General features: G+C 41.9%; 1 protein-coding gene across 7 annotated transcripts in view; it reads left to right on the forward strand.

The window, feature by feature from the left end:
* The window catches only part of LOC109855484 (rho GTPase-activating protein 100F), a 64,073-nt gene that overhangs the window by 4,071 nt on the left and 43,187 nt on the right, over positions 1-16,815 (forward strand). For all 7 annotated transcript variants that reach the window (XM_020429783.1, XM_020429781.1, XM_020429785.1 and 4 more), the window contains exons 2-3: positions 382-508; positions 6,758-6,995. In XM_020429783.1, coding sequence (XP_020285372.1) covers positions 6,783-6,995 — 213 coding nt within the window. In that variant the 5' untranslated portion in view covers positions 382-508; positions 6,758-6,782. The remainder of the gene's footprint in view (positions 1-381; positions 509-6,757; positions 6,996-16,815) is intronic.

Below are 16,815 nucleotides of genomic sequence, written 5' to 3' on the forward strand. Positions count from 1 at the left end.
TAAGTGTTAAGTGGCGTGTGCAAAAGTATTAAGTAACTCGTGGCGTGATACGGCACAGTTAATCTCCCGTGTGCGTAGAAACGATCGGTTTGTTTTTTTTTTTTTTTTTTTTTTTTTTTTTTTTTTTTTTACGCCTTTGATACGCCATTAGCGAGCGAGAGCGGCGCCGGTTGATATTTAACTTGTAGAAAAAATTGCGCGCAATTCCGGACAATCCGGCCGGCTTTCTCTCGAAAGCGATAACACGGCGGTAACTTTTATATTGGTTGTACGTGGAGTCACACGTGGCGTTCGAAACGAACTGTCGCGCGCGCGCGAACAACACGGCGGTGCAAATAAAAAAAAAAAAACACGTGTGTATGTAAGTTCGTGATTTTTCAGGAGAACAGAGAAACCCGAGAGAGGTGAGAGATAGATCGGCGGAGTTGCGGGCAGGATGAGAGAAATCGTCAGAGACCAGTCGAGCAGGGACCCATCGGGCCTTCGCACGAGAGATGGTTTTTAGAAGGTAAAAAACGTATCTATCTATCTCACTTTTAGACTCGAGCTCGTTTACACACGTCTCGCGTTTCAACATTTTGCCTCGCCTGATAAGAAGGCATTCGGTTGCCCTGTATAGTAATTCAACCTCCCCCTTCCCCCCCACCTCCCCGAATGGGCTGAAAAGCGAACAGCCCATATTTAGCGCTAAATGCGCTTTCGATATGTGTATACATGTGTGCATGTGCGTGCGTGCGTGCGTGCGTGCATGTGTGTACGTGTACGTGCGAGCAAAAGGGATCTGCACTATTGAAGCTATAAAAGCGAGTTTAGCCGGAGAACAAAAGCACGGGGGATGAGACGCCGGGATTTACGCAAAATAGGTGAGCAAGCGTACACGACATTGTCGATTTTTTCTGTATTAGAAAAAAAACCATGTACAGTATTTTTAGTAAGACTTTATAGAGATATTTGTTTTCGCGTTTTATTTTTGCAACAACATTTCCTACGTAGTTGATTTCTTTCTCTCTCTTTTTTTTTTTTGTTTTTTGTTTTTTAAATCTCTCCTCTCCGTCAATCCGTGAGCCCAGAGATATTTGTGCGCGTGTTTCCGACTTACTCTCTGGAAATATGAATTGCATGTAACGTGTCGTGAAACAGTAATAACGTTGTTCCACGAAGTCACGTAGAGAATTGGCGATTGAGCATGACAGAAAACTCGTGCCAGTCAATGCTTCTCGCGTGAGTGAACCGCTTCTCGCCGCATTGACATTTACATCTTTGTGAGTTACATTCTGTTACATCTCGAAAAACCAAAAGACAAAAAAAAAAAAAAAAACAATCTCGCTTAGCCTGTCTTTTTTTTTGCATAAATCAGGCATTGCGTAAAAATAAACATCTACTTTCGCTTGTTTCTGTAGAAATCTATAGAAGATGTTTGTGCGAATAAAAATATAAAAGATACGTATATTTAACGATGTCAAAGGAAAAAAAAATCAAACAAATAAATTTGTTGTCAACGAAAAAACGTTCGTTCGATCTTTCTGCAGAGAAGGAAGTCGGAAATGAGAAATTTGTCTCGTGGAGGATTTGTAACGGATCGTTTTCTTTCCTTGACATTTGCTAAACCTCCGCACACACGCACGTGACTCTAATTGCAATACGTTTCCGTTTCAGTTGTCATAAAAATGTAAAATTAACAACGAACGAAGATCTTGTTTTCACACGTCGCGATACGAACTTCCTTTCTTGGTGCAATTTATCCGAATCGTGATCTAACAAAAGAGAGTTAAAAAAATTAATAAATAAAATAAAACGAGAATAAAATTTTATTTCGCTCGGTATTAAACGAACAATTAACGCAATCAAGATAAATAAAAAATATATTGTCTTTCTCTCTCTTTCTCTTGCAAGAAACAAATAAATAAAGAAAAATTCTATTTCTCGCGAAATACATGTTTCGTATTCGCGGCGTATTTTATTGCACACGGTGTTAAAAAAAAAAAAAAAAAAAACTAAATAATTCCATTCCGAAAAGAAACAATCGCGCCGCGAGAGAATTATGTATTGCCTGTATAGAAACACCCGATCTTAATATCGCATGCACACTTAACGTCGAAATATATATTTTCCCGTTATTGTTCCGGAATAATGAAACTTTATATATGATATTTTTGCACACGAAAATTCGCGTTCTCTCGTCTAAACGATTTTCGGAGGGGGCTGGGGCCGTTCTGCATGCAATCAGACCCTCTCTCCCCCTCAACCACCTCCCCGAAGAAGTGTTAAGCTTAATCATGGCCGGTACAATGAAAGTCTATAAAAGTATGAACGGCGTGCTCTCGAAGATTTACGCGATTGCGACGCGGAGCTATGCGCGAAGGGTTGGAGGAGAAGGGGATGCAAAATCGGTGCACGGCACCCTCGGGAGCGCGTGACGGTTTATCTTCCTTCGTTGCATGTGCATTATTATCATTATACCCGCTCCCGTTCTTTTTACCTCCCGTCCGTTCCACTACCCCCTTCGCTCACCCCCGCTTTTTACTGCGAAACACTTTCCTACAACGGCGGCGCGCCGGCCCGAAAGAATTTCGCAGGGGAGCGATTGGCCGTTCACTCACCGGGAGGGAGGGAGAGGGAGAGGGAGGAGGAGGAGGATATAGCGACACTGTTTACGGCCCCCCCGCGTTACGATGCATGGTGCAATAGCCGCGGGATAAGCCCGGTGCAGTGTGACCTCTTAGCGTTATGGCCCTTCCCCGGTCAGAGTTTACAAGAAATCGCCGAGACACGCGAACGAGACAACTCGAAATCGGATTAGAACGGATAAACTCGCGCACTAGGCGCGACTTTAAACTTTTATATATACCTCTCTCTCTTTCTATCACACAACACACGTGTGTGTACATCCCTGTAGTTGCGTTAAAGTTGCTTTACAACGTGCGCGTTATGAGATAACGGTCGCGTTTTGCGGTCGAAAAATTGTCTCTCTCCCCGAAGATTTCTCGAATCACTTCTCATCCGATTCTTTTCTTCATTCAGCAAATAAACAACGACGCAATTGCGGACTTTTGCGACAACGGCTAAGATTTTGCTCGTATTTGATTCTTTTTATTATTATTAAACGCTTTTTTAAATATAATAATAATAGTAATAATATGTTTGACTGTTCGATGTTGCAATTACGCGACAGTTACGTAGAGACTCCGTTTTCAAGTAGGACGACATCTGCGTTTCCTCGCAAACAATTGCGGCGTGCTCCACTTTCCGGGTTAGGCATGTGCTCGTTTCGCATAAGTTTCCGAATGAAGTTCGCCTCGGCGCTAATTAAATCGCATGAATGAGTGCAAGAGAGACGTGTGTTGCCACGTCGCCCCGCCAAAAGTGTCAAGGATAATGAGTTTAACCGCGAAAGATAAACCCACGCTCACACACGCTGGACTGATCACGGGAATCCTCATGAGGATCAAAATAATATAACTTGGAAAGTATATATATCGTCGATTTATTTGCGAGCGAGAGCTAATGCTGTCAGAAGTTAGAACCCGGGTCGGACGCCCATATATCACGGGTGATATATCATTTTGGATATATTGACACGTGACGAAAAACCTTCGTTTTTTTTTTTGTCGACCAGTAATGGGTTGTCCTAGTTATAATACGTACCCCTCCCTTGTGTTTGTTTTTAATTCACCGCGCGAGATGCTTATCATAATTTATGCTTATTAACGTTTTTTGGGGGGTTTTGAACAACAAAATCTCTCAAAGTTCGCGTATGTCAGCAAAACACACGATAACCTGTTGATGTGCAAGATTCCGTCGAATCGGAAAAACATTTCTAAGACACACGCGGTGCTATATATATATTTATTTCACATCGATGGTCGTAATTAAAAAGCAAGTTTTACTTAATGACGCGCAAAATCACGCGCGTCAGATGATAAATCTTCTTATTAAAAGTCGAGTTAAAAGTCGCAAATTCCGAAGACAGAAATCTCCCAAGGTTTTTCTCCGAAAGTTACGTATGATTTTTAATTAACTTGCGTATAAAAAACTTTACGACATTCTTTGCTCACGCCTTCCTCTCTTTTTAATCGTAAGAGGTAATTAAGAAAAAAATCTGATCTTGCAAAATTCTCGTCACGCTTGACGAGGTCGCGAACAAACGGGCGGAATATCGTGGGAGTTTTTTTTTTTTTTTTTTTTTTTTCTGTTTGTTTTGGAGCGAGTTTTGCAAGGGGTCAAGGTTCGCGGCGGATCTTCCCCCGAGACGTGCCTTCGGATTTCATTGATTCTTAATGAGCCGACTCTCTCGAGAAGCCTGACACAGAATGTCGTAGAAATAGTAATCCGAGCTGTTTGGCATAGTCGTACTCCGCTCTGGCTCGACGTGGTTCATGAAATTCCTGCCGCGGCATGCCATGACCCCAAGATCAATCGTGATCGCGTGTCGGCATGTATACCATAGATTATCCGATCATGTTCGATACGTACGTATATATAGTATATATATACGGTTGTCGAAAAAATAGGTCAGACCTTTTCTCGAATAGCAAATACATCGAAGAAACCGAAAATATAAAACAGTGATCAACTTTCAACCATCGTACGATCGAAAGTGGATAATTCGGAGCTGTAAATAATTTAAAAAAACAATTCTCGCGTGGAAGAATAAATGCGGGTTAATAATTAATTCAAATGCCCCGAGCTACGTAACATTTTGTCGGATTGCACGATCGGGTATACGAAATAAAATTAAACGAAATTTATTTAAGTTCGCGAGCTAACAATTTACATGACCCAAATGGCAAAAGTTTATATTAAAATTTTATTACTTTTTTTTGCTCTTTGTGTGAACTCTTTTCGTTTATTTTATCGTTTTCTTACCGCGAGAAAGATATATATTTGTTTCTCATTAAATTATATTGCTTCTTCATTAAATTTTTAAGCAAGCTCGGTCAATGCGAGAGATCGAGTTTTATCATTTCAGTTTTATTACTTCGTCACATCGACATCGCGGGAAGAAACCGTTCTTTAGTTATTAACCGACAAACAAGGAGGAGGATTTCACGACCGCGCGAGGAATATCTCGTTTAATTACGAACGCTTTCGCGAACAACCGCGATTTATTAATATGAGAGAACAGCGCCTCGACAGAGAGTGTACCCAAGTGTCGTGAAACAACGGATGGATGTTTCTATTTTGTTCACGAGCTGTTACAAAGCGAACGGCAAATTTAAATATTTGCTAATCTCTCTCGTGCCTCCCCGTATTCTTTGACGTGAAATTTATTATATTTGTTCCGATTCGTGCGAGGCCCCGCGTGTGCGTTACACTAACGTTGAAATAATTATTAAAAGTCTGAATGCGGGCGCGCAGAAGCTCTGTAAGCGATAGTCAGTTTAAAATTACACGATTTACACATGCAAGTTACATTGGGATTTATCTATATATATGCCGGTTTAAATAACGCAATTTAATATTTATCGACGTATTTTAATTGAAACCCACATTTCTCATTGATGTCGCAATCAATGATAAAATTACTTCATTTTCGTCCGATCTTAAAAAAATGAATATACGCAATATACATTTCTAATAAGATGGAAAAAGAAAAGAACTTGAGGGTGAACAAAATGTATTTATCTTCCAAAATCCAAGTCAGAAGTAAATAAAATATTAAAATCTCGGAATTTCTCTCGACGGAGAATCGATGCTCATTTTTGCTACTAAATAAAAATTTGAGAAAAGAGTTCGTAGGAAAAAAAAAAAAATTCGACATCAAATTGCAGCGCGCAACGCCCGAATTGGGAGGTTTCAATTTTGCAAATGCGGGTCGCGTGACAGATTTAGCGAGAGATTTGTCATTTTATCGAGAAATTCACGACACCACTGTATCTCGGGACGCGTATTTCAATTATTAATGCCTACATATCACGTGTCACGCTTATTTCTGGAAAAAAGACGGAGAGAGAGACGTTTTGCGCATGGCCGAGAATGATATAATAATGGAAATGTAGGACGTGGTGAAGAGAGAAAAACGAGAGAGAGAGAGAGAGAGAGAGAGAGAGAGAGAGAGAGAGAGAGGAAAAGAGAGGAAGGGAGGAAAAGGAGAAGAGGATAGAGAGAAGAGCGCACACGCGTTCTCTTGCGGATTTATATAACTGTTGCCAATTCCTCCTTTCCTTTTCACCCCCTTCCCTTGGGGAAAGAGAAAGGGGGGGCGGGAGGGGAATCATCTGGATGCGCGCAAATTGGTAATCGATTTCGTGGATACACGCCGACCGTTAATAAATTAAGATAGCCGCAAATCGAGGGTACGAGAGAGGGAAAATGGGTTAATGAAACGCGACGAAGGGAAACAGTTCGAGAGCGGAGAAACGAGAGATGAGAAAATGAGAAGCACCGACACGTGGAGATTACTGTGGATGCATTACAAGTTTATGATTCGCTCGTGGATAAAATACGAGCGCTCTAATATTAATGGTATATTAACGTCGCCATAAATTGACTCCGTTAAACGAGTATGAGGAACATCTAACACACACACACACACACACACACACGTGCGCGCCGCTACTTGCGCTGTTGAACTATTATTTGTGAATTTACAATTTTCTCTCTTTCTCTCTCTCTCTCTCATTATCGATGGAATACTTTTTCTCATTTTTTCTGCAAATATGAAATTAATTTTCCTGACAGGAACACGACCGATTGAAAATTTTCTTTTTATCGCACATTCGGATCTTGACTCGCTTATCGTCGCGATTTTTTTCAGGAAGAGGGCATGACGCACCGAACTCATGCAGTGGCGAAAACACGTGCGCATCAAGTACGGTGGTCGAGTCGGTGTCGGTCAAGGACAGCGGGAGCAGGTGCAGCTGCAGGCGCGCGTGGTGCAGCTGCAGTGGGAAGGGGGCGCACGACTCAGTTACGTCTGTCATCAGCCTCAACTCTCGTCAACGGGTCGCCGCAGCTGCAGCGCAGCAGCCATGCTCTGCTGCGGCCGCAGGAAAGTAAGTGCATTTGCATGAACAGCGGTGATTGTTGTTTGTGTCACGTAACGAATCGCGAACGCATTTGTTGCGGACATTTCTCGAATCGAAAATAACAAATTCTCTTCGTTCTATGGAATTTATGTTATTACAAACCATAGTTTTTTTTTTTTTTATTTTTTTTTGTAAATTAGAGTAGCAAGTTAATCTTCGTCTGAAATTTTGTGCGAGATGAACTCTTGAAATTGTTAAAGCAACGTATTCGAAAGATTGAACGAATTGATTTCCTTGCGATAGAAAAAAAAACAAAAAAAAAAAAATTGTAAGATAGGTCGAAAACAATTTTCGAGATTTTTAGGTTTTTCGTATCGCGTATATCTATATCGGGGGAGCATTTCTATTTTGCGTCAGTTTTCATCCTTGATATGAGGATTCTCTGGCATTTATATATACCACGCGAACTGAAATCACATTTTACAACCGTTAAAGGGCAGACGTGAAAAATCCCGGCTTGTCCATCACGCGCTCATTCATATCGCAAGTTTTATCCGATACAGAATATTGTGCATACCCAACGGTGCAGAAGTTATTTGAGTACGAGCACGTTTATAATTTTATAACAATCTACACACGACGCTATCTTCGTCACTATCTTCGTTCGTGTTGTATTTTCAACGTTTCGCGCGTTTCAAACCCCATTTCTCCATCGCGATGTAATCCGACGCGAAGGCTCGTATATATATACAAACTTCTAAAATCTTCAACATCGCATGTGTGTAATATAATTAGCGTCATCAGAGCGCTAAATCAAAGTTCGTTCGGATTCGCGTTCCTCAAAGTCGTCCGTAAGAGAGAGAGATTTTATCCGCAACCTTTCCTACTCTGTCTTTCTCTCTCTCTCCCTTGAACTAAATTCGCGCTGACAGTTTTCACTTTTCGATTCAATCTGTCGTGCTATACGCGCGCGCAGATCGGAATTCCGATATCCTATATCAAGAACGGATTTCGTCTAATTTTGAACAAGCGATTAATAAGTAAATTGACGGCATTACATATACTGCAGCGTGAAACGATACAAATATATATATAAATTTTGTTTAAAAACTTTTAAGGTGGACGACCGGACGCGTTTAGTCGGACATTTATTTCAAGAAACAGTTATTATAGACATGTAAATAATAAATCGCTACAGTTCTCAATGTTTTAAATATCTTTTAGAATATATTTTTACACTTTTAGTTATTAGTTTTTTTTTTTACATGTATATATATAAATACTTTAGACAGAAATGTTGAAAAAGACCGTTAGAGGAGCGAACACAGTTGTTGTTGTGTTTGTTTATTGTGTGGTTTATTGTTTGAAATACAAAAAAAAACAATAGACGTTTCGACCGTGGATTTCGGATCTTTTTCGATACAAATTAAATAAAGGAAAGAGAAAATAGTTATGGTCGAAGTGGGTTGTGCGTCAATAGTGTGAAATTGTTAGAAAAATTAAAAATTGTGTGTAGGTGTAACACTTACATGACGGATTTAAGAGACAAGTGACTACAGCCTTACGAGAGTTAAACAGTAACTGAACGTTTGTTTTTGTATTTCAAACTCTTACAAACAAACGCAACAACAACTGCGTTCGTTCCTAACGACCTTTCTCAACATTTCTGTTTGTTGAAATTTTGGAGCCGTCTCTCTCACATCTTACATAAATATCTTGTTACAATTTCTTTAATTTAAACGACTGTTCGGGCGTTTGCTTTATCCGACGACAGATACAATCATAAAAACAGAAACGATCTTATTTTCATTCTCTTAAACAGAATTTAAATTTTCCTCTAGAATTCTCTCTCTCTCTCTCTCTCTCTTTTTTCTATCTCTCTAAGTAAGATATCCTGATAAATGTTACAACAAATGAAGAAGAAGCACGTTCGTGATGGAGCACTGCGGAAGCGAACGGGTTAACCGAAGCCGCCCGTTTAACCCCTTCCTCTCTCCTCCCCTCGCCCCGTTGTCGCTCTATATCGCGAAATGAGAAACGACGGTGGCGGCGGAAGCCCAAAGTCGTTCGAGTACACTGCTTTCGAGCGTCGGTTCCCCGGATTGCCGTCCATTCAATTTGTCTCAATAAATCGTCCGGTGTGTGGGCTTCCATCGCTTCGGGTCCGCGGTTCGCGAAATTTTCCCTTTCACAAGAATCCATCTCGCAGATCCTTCAGCGCTCGCGCGAAAACGTTCACACTTATATATCAATACACATACTACCGTTTAAAAGTCTCTCACGTAAAACGGCCATTAACGTCGCGATTGAACACGAATTCAAAAAAAACAATAGTTTTTTATCTCGTGCTCGGTTAATTTTACGAGAGAAAATATTGTTAAACAGTTATTGGACCGAACCGAATCGTTAATTGCGATTGCTAATTGCCGCGGAATTTCTAGAAAACACGGAGTCGTCGCAGTGAATCATCGTACATACCTTTTTTCGTATTCGCGCGCACACGTTTATCGCGTCGCGCTCCGATTTTACTCTGAGCGAACTGTGTCCGCGCGAGGGCGTCGAACGGGCTCGCATTTGACGAAGTCGGGATTAATCGGGTTAATGTCACGCTGCTCTCACGTGCGCGCTTTCCGCCACAATGCATCAACATTCTGAAGATATAACCTTTTAGCATGCAGACGTTTGGGGTTTAACCCCCTCGTCAAATATATCACGTGTGTGTATTGTACACAAGCACGTACGTGTAAATGCAGAGAACTACACACACACACACGCGCGCGCGCGCGCGGACACACACCGTCGTACATTTTCGCGGCGAAGTTTCAAGTAAATTGGTGAAAAAATTGTTTTCATTTTTTTTTCTAACGGTTTTTTTTTTACCTTTTGGATACGGCGCTCGTCCGCCGCGTAACGTCACTTGACTAGCCGCGAGCCGCGAGCAAACGTAATTAAATTGAGAAATTGACAGACACAAGAGTTGATACGCGAAAACTATTTACAACGAAGTGGTCAGACTAAAGAACGTGAACAATCAAATGCTTTCGGCAATTGTTTGATTATAATCGACGCTCGGCTGTACATTCGGCGACCGTCGATCAAAGTCGGCGCTCGGTCATACAGATACGTTCGCCGCTCTACTATAGTCGACGCTCGTCCTCGAGAGGTTAAATATTATGTTTACTACACACAGCGAAACTAAAATTATATGACAGTGCGGCGCAATTTCCACGCCCCCGAAATATATTTTGAGTAGATTATTTGTAATTTATGTACGTAATTATGATGCTCTAGCGGCGCGTTTTGCGCGGCAGATCGTCGATATTGCACGAGAGTTGACGTAATGAGAATTTAATAACCTGATTGAATTCGGTAGATTTCTATTTCCAGGAAAGTTAATATTAGATTTTAATAAAATTATAACACGTTTTGCGAGATATCGGTACACGTTTATTTGCGAGAGCTAGTAAAGGGGAAACGCGGATTTAATTTAATAAGAACCGTGTTGCGTAAAAAGAAACAATTGATTTAAATGAAAGCAGAGTGAGAGCTTGACAAAAAAACAAGAAGTTGAAACGAATACTGTCCAAAAAAGAAAACGAATTGCCAAAAAATAGAGAGAGAGAGAGAAGAGAGAGAAGAGAGAGAGAGAGAGAGAGAGAGAGAGAGAGAGAAAGAAAGAAACGATTTCATCGTATATTTATCTACAATCGCGGATGACAATTGCAAATAATTGAACATACGCTTTGTTATCGTTTCTCTCTCTTCTGCTTTTTTGCAATTTGTTTTTGGAGAGTGTTCCAGTTTCAAATTGTTTTTTCTATCACGCTTTTACTCTTATCAATTCTTTTTATAGCATTGTCACTCAGAGTTTGAGTTCTGCTTTTTAGGTACGAAAAGCTATACACGATTTTTTTTTTTTTTTTCTAACATGAGCGAAACATGCGACCGCCACCGGAGTTGAGCCAGCGAACTTGGTATATTTGTATTAAGCTTGTGAACAAATTACAACCGCGCAAATGTCACAAAGCCGACACGTGGCACGAAACAGAGATCATCTGCTTTTGTTACTCGCGTATTTCAGATCCGTATCGCAAAAACATGCTTTTTGTGTCTCTCTAAAAGCGCTCCGTGTAACGTGCGTGCGTGTGTGTGTGTGTGTGTGTGTGTATCGGAGATGTTACAAAAATATTTCTCCGATAAACTCGAACCTCTAAATAGTCACTAGAAAAAGATATTGCGTGTGTGTTAGTGTGTGTGTGTGTATTATAGCGTAATGCGAAAAATATCCCTCACGACTTTAAACTCGCCCCAAATCTCGCGGAGAGAGAGAGGGTTCGCGACTGAAATCGATACGCGACACGAAAATATACATCCTCGGTTTAATTCGCGGTGGAAAAAAAAAAAAAAAAAAACGAGAGACTCCTACTTGCAATAAAAACCGTGTAAAACCCTCGTTGTGGCGGAACCTTCGAATTGATATCGTCCGAGATAGAGAGAGAGAGAGAGAGAGAAAGATAGAGAAAGAGAGCGCGCGGAATCGAAAATATGATACCGGCGGAGTATCAGTTCGCGGTAAATCAATATATAGAGAAAGAGAGATACGGAACGCGCGCGCGACACGGCCGACGCCGGACGGAACGGGCGTGCGGACAGAGAGTATGAGGGTGTTTTATCTGATATATTTGTCACAGTCGCGCCCGCAAATATCCGGCAGACTGCCCGTTATTTTGCGTTCTATCGCTGCGCTCTCGGAGCGCTCTCCTCCTTCCCTCCCCCGAAATAAACGCGCATACATTTTCTATCGGGATATATCCCACGAGTCGCGGGAGGGTTGTTTCTATCGGGAGGTCACAGTCGAGTGAGTTTTTAGTTTAATACACGCGCGCGATCGAAAAAGTCTCGCGACCGTAAATTACCAGATAATAATATTCGCCGAATAATTAGAAATAAAAATATATTAACATTTATTGTTCGTTAAAAGAGAATATTTTTCATTCAGTTTGAAATCAGAGAGAGAAAGAGAGAGAGAGAGAGAGAGATAGAATTACCTACTTGTACGAACAGAGGTATTCGAATGTTGTTTTTTTTTTTTTTTTTAGTAGGTACTTATCCGCGCTGTAACAGCTGCGTTTGAAAAAAACAAAATCGAACACGAGAAATACGCGCGCGTGTACACTCGAATGCTCGAACGGATTACCACAGTGAAATATCACGGTCTTTGGCATGCGCCCCCGTCGCTTTTTCGTTGACGTCTGACCGGGACAGGGAGAGTTCGCTAACGCGTCTTTTCAAAGCTAAACTTACGTCGTCGTCGTCGGGGGGAGGACGGGGATGCGCGAGTTCAACGGGATGCGAGAGACAATCGAGACGCGCGCGTCGCGAAAGAAATCCAACAACGACGGTACTGGAGATGTCTGTCCTTTTGCAACGCCCTCCCGTTGTTGTTGAATTCTTTTGTTAAATACCTCGAAGACACGCGGTGAAAAAAGACGCGCCCTTCGCGACGGTCGTGTGCGTTTCCTTTTCTTGCGCGACTGCCGCGAAGAGGAGGAGGTTACCGACGTGTGTCTGCGTGTTCCCGGATTGTGCTTACTCTTTCGGTCTTCGTTTACAAAAAAGTGAAGTGTCGCACAACGATGCGCTTATTTGTATTCGTTTCAAAAATATTGACGAAAACTGTTAAAAAAATATATTAACAATATAAATACTTAATAACAAGGGATGTCTCTCTCTTAATGATATTAATTGAAGCTTTTCTCTCTCAAAAATTCGCATCCCTCTCTTTCTCTCTCTCTCGCGGGTGCGACGCGTATAAGAACAAGATGTGTTTTTCCACACACGAACTTCCGTTAAACAGTCAATGCAAATTTCACAGAGAAGACGCACGCACATCCGTTTTGCGCGCACATCATTTTCGCGAATTTTTTATTAGCAAGCATCACGGCTAATTTAACCGTGCGAGGCGCTTAAATCCAACTGACCGTGTAATTACCGTTATCTCCGTAGACGTTGCGGTCGTTTATTATCACCGATTTTGTTTTACACCGCTAAATCACTTTTATCGCCACCTCTCATCGGGTGGAAGAAATCGATGTAATAATTCACAGCTGTGCCGTAGATTGTTATTAAGAAGAGAACAGAACACAAGAGAGAGAGAGAGAGAGGAAAAAGAGAACACACATATACATCCTTTCTCTCGCTCGGACTCTTCTGTTTTTTTTTTTTTTTTTTTGTTTTTTTTCCCTCCCATTTGCTTTTGCGTATATTTTCAAAGAGAGACAAAAAGGATCTACTATCTCGTGTGAGTAATAAAATAACAAAGTTGTGCGCGAACGTGTGTGTGTGTGTGTGTGTGTGTGTGTAACAGATAAGAGTGTGCAATTTTTTTTTTTTTTTTCGAAAAACTGTCCACTGATGAAATTACGGTAATGTATCAACCGGAATCCGAAGCGCCGACGTGCTCCGTTGCGGCGCGACAGCGAAACTTATACCGGATGAGAAGGCAGGTTGACAACTTTACTTAAATTCCACTAATGACATCATTAAAATAATAAACGACGTCGTTTAGAAAGTGGAAGCGCCGGCTGGAGCACGCGACCGGGGGGGGCGGCATCCCCCGTGTAGCCGCGCGTCCGACGAAGAAAATCCTTCGGGATCGAAAAGTTCTCGCAATCTCACAAGCGATGCGTTTCTATAATGACATCCATATCGCTTCGATTATTGATGTTCGATACTTGAAATCTGTGACATCAAATGTTGCACGAAAGCGACTAATTAAATGGATAGTACGGTGTCGCGTAATTCGATTGCTGAAACTTGGGTGCACTAAATGCACGCTCGTGTGTATATTGTCGATGAAACGCGCTCGAGTTAGAGAATTTAATCTTCGAAACCTGTGTGTGTGTGTGTGCGTTGTGTTAACGACGATGAGTTGTTCATTCGCGCAGTTTTAGTAAACTGGAAAACTTTTCAGTTAAAACGCGATAAAAACAAAAAAAAAAACAAAAAGACGGAGATTTCCGCGTGTTTTACGTCTCTTTTCGAGAAAATCAGTTCGCGAATCTTCCTCCGATTTTCGCTTTCCGCGCGGGCCACTTTCCAAAGCGGAATAACTGTTGCTATTTTGTTTTCTTCGTTTACGCGCGCCCGTCTTCTCTTTGTCTCTTCCTTACTTATTCTTCTCGTTAGCTGCTTTGTCGCGTTCTTCCTTTTTGTTACTCGAGAAAGGGAAGAAGAATATAAACATAACTTTCACATTGTGTAAATTGCGATTGTGCTTCTCGAGAATCACATCGCGTCCGATCGGTTCGCGATTTATTTCGCGCGCGCGCGCGCGACGACTTGACTCGGAGCCGGTGCCGAGGGAAAGATAGGTCCGTTACGTCGTAAAAGTAACTTCCGATTCCGGCATTACCATATATAAGTGCGACCGTGTTAGTTTCCGGAACTCGGGGTTTTACGTTCCTTCCGCGTATCACGCGTGTCGGCACGGCCGCCCGGATATTTTGCATGCTTCTGCGAAAATCGTCCCCGAGTTCTACCCCCCTCTCTTTTTCTCTCTCTCTCTCTCTCTCTCTCCCCCTCTCGATTCTCTTACACGGTCCCGGGAGAGAAGGGTGCATTACGTGCGATCGAATCCCACCCCTCGCGCACGCAAACCGGATGTTTCGTAAGGACGACGCCGCTCGTGCACGGCGGGCTCGTATCACCGAGGCGATATGATTCGCTGTTACAAGAAGCTAATTTGAATTGTAATTCACCCGTTCCTCTCCCTCGCGCGGAAACGATTACTCCGCGTCGAAATGGCGTTGCCCCCGCTGCGTGTTGTCCAAAATACCGCCGGATTTATTCGACCGTTTTGAAGACGGAAATAATTTTTCATCATTCCCCGCAGATAATTGTAAGGAGAAAATTTAGCATCAAGTAAAATTCCGAAAAGTTTTTGAAATTATAGATAAAAAAAAAAAAAGATAGATATTTTTTTGTTTAGGAAAATATTAAAGTACTCCCTGCGGGGGAAGTGCTTTGGAAGGAAATGCGGGAGGGAGGATCTCGATTTCTCTCTTCGGCCACAAGGTGTCTTTTCAAGCAATGGATTTTTTAATTTCCACGAGAGGAACGGGATATTTTAAATTGGATATTTCACATATGTATATACGAGATATGCGCGAACCAACATTCTGCGTGAATTTTCGAATTGAATTTAATTCGAATTTCCACGTGTATTAATTAATACACGTTTAAGGACGGAGTAAATAAAATATATGTGTAATTACACGTCGTCCGGCAGTATTGGTTCGTAATCGACCTTAATACTGGGCAATAGTTGCGCAATTTCACGTTGAGCTTTTAAATTGATGCCAAAGTGATTTACTGCGATCAAAAAAAAATTACAAACATCCTTTCGAGTGAGTTATTAAATAAAGTTCAATTGCCTCTCGCGATCTTTCGAGGACGCAGCAGTGTCCTGTTGCGCCGCGACCGAGCGCGGCGGGGCATCCCTCCCATTTCACCCAATTACACGCTAATTTGTCATTAGTGTAAACACTCGTGCAAATATGTCGCTAATTTTCGCCGAGGACGGTAATAATCCTCGAATGTCGGTCATAAGAGTTCTCTCTTCACTCGACGCGGTCCAGGATTAGTTGGAGCTATTTCTCTGTCTCGCGCGCGCGCGCGCGCGCGACGAACCGGCCGGCGCAAAATTCTCGATGTTACGTTCTCGAAGCGCGCGCCAGCGCTCACGTACCTACTACAAACGGTACGGTATTTTGCAAATATAGGTGCGACCTACTGGATCAAATAAATCATTCAGCGTGACCCGAATTTCTCTCTCTCTGACGTAAATCGAATGCTCGACAAAGCGCGACCGCGCGCGCGCACGCACGCACGTACTCGCGATTGCGCGTGAATGTACCGCGAGCTTACGCGAAGTTTAATTACGCAAACGTAATTTAATTTCACTTGAACCACGGCAGTTCGGGCATTCGCCCGCGAATAAACTTTCACGCGGAAAACTGCGCACGCGGCGAATGATCCCTCGACCTTTGTAATAGTTTTATAGATATTGGTTTTTTTTTTTTTTACGCGAAATGTATCGCAGCGGTGTAAGAGAATAGGAAAAAAAAAAAAAATCGAAGTTCTCTTGTCGGACTGCCTGTTTTACAGAGGGATTCAATTGTTGCAGTATTTATAGACGCTATTTATGCAGATTGATGCTCCGAAGACTTGATGTGAAAGAAGGAAACGGGGGGGGGTTCAAGTTCCGTGAACGGTCGCGCGTTTTTAAGATTGAATATCCTACTACTTGAGAGAAACAGAGAGGGAAAGATTTAAAAGCGCGGCACGACATAAAATTTAAATTCTCGGATCTCGATTAAATCGCATTTTTCTTATTTTGGTTCAATCTCTCTCGGTTGTATTTCAATCGAATAAATTAGCTTTTAAAAAAGTAAACGAGCGTAATTTCAACGATCGTCTGGCCTCTCATTCTCAAAGGGAACTCGAATGAATTTTGCAAATAAATGATCGCGATATAGTCTGATAAAGAGGAGAGAGAGAGAGAGAGAGAGAGAGAGAGAGAGAGAGAGAGAGAGAAAGAAAGAAAGGGAAAAAGAGAGAGAAAAAGAGCGATCTCTTGTCAGGATTCTAGCCGGATAAATATACATCCCGAAGAGGAGATGTAATTTCTTTTGCTTCCGCTTCCTCTCGTCTCAAGAATATTTGTTACGTCTAAGAATTCTCGGAATTGCACGTCAGTGGAAATGTGAACAATGCCTGTGTTACATCCGAGAAGGAAGGAGCACGAATATTATTATAGAGATTTCTTTTTCTCTCTCTCTCTCTC

The sequence above is a fragment of the Pseudomyrmex gracilis genome, unplaced genomic scaffold (genome assembly GCF_002006095.1).
Source record: "Pseudomyrmex gracilis isolate BER0280 unplaced genomic scaffold, ASM200609v1 scaffold_90, whole genome shotgun sequence".
Taxonomy (NCBI): domain Eukaryota; kingdom Metazoa; phylum Arthropoda; class Insecta; order Hymenoptera; family Formicidae; genus Pseudomyrmex; species Pseudomyrmex gracilis.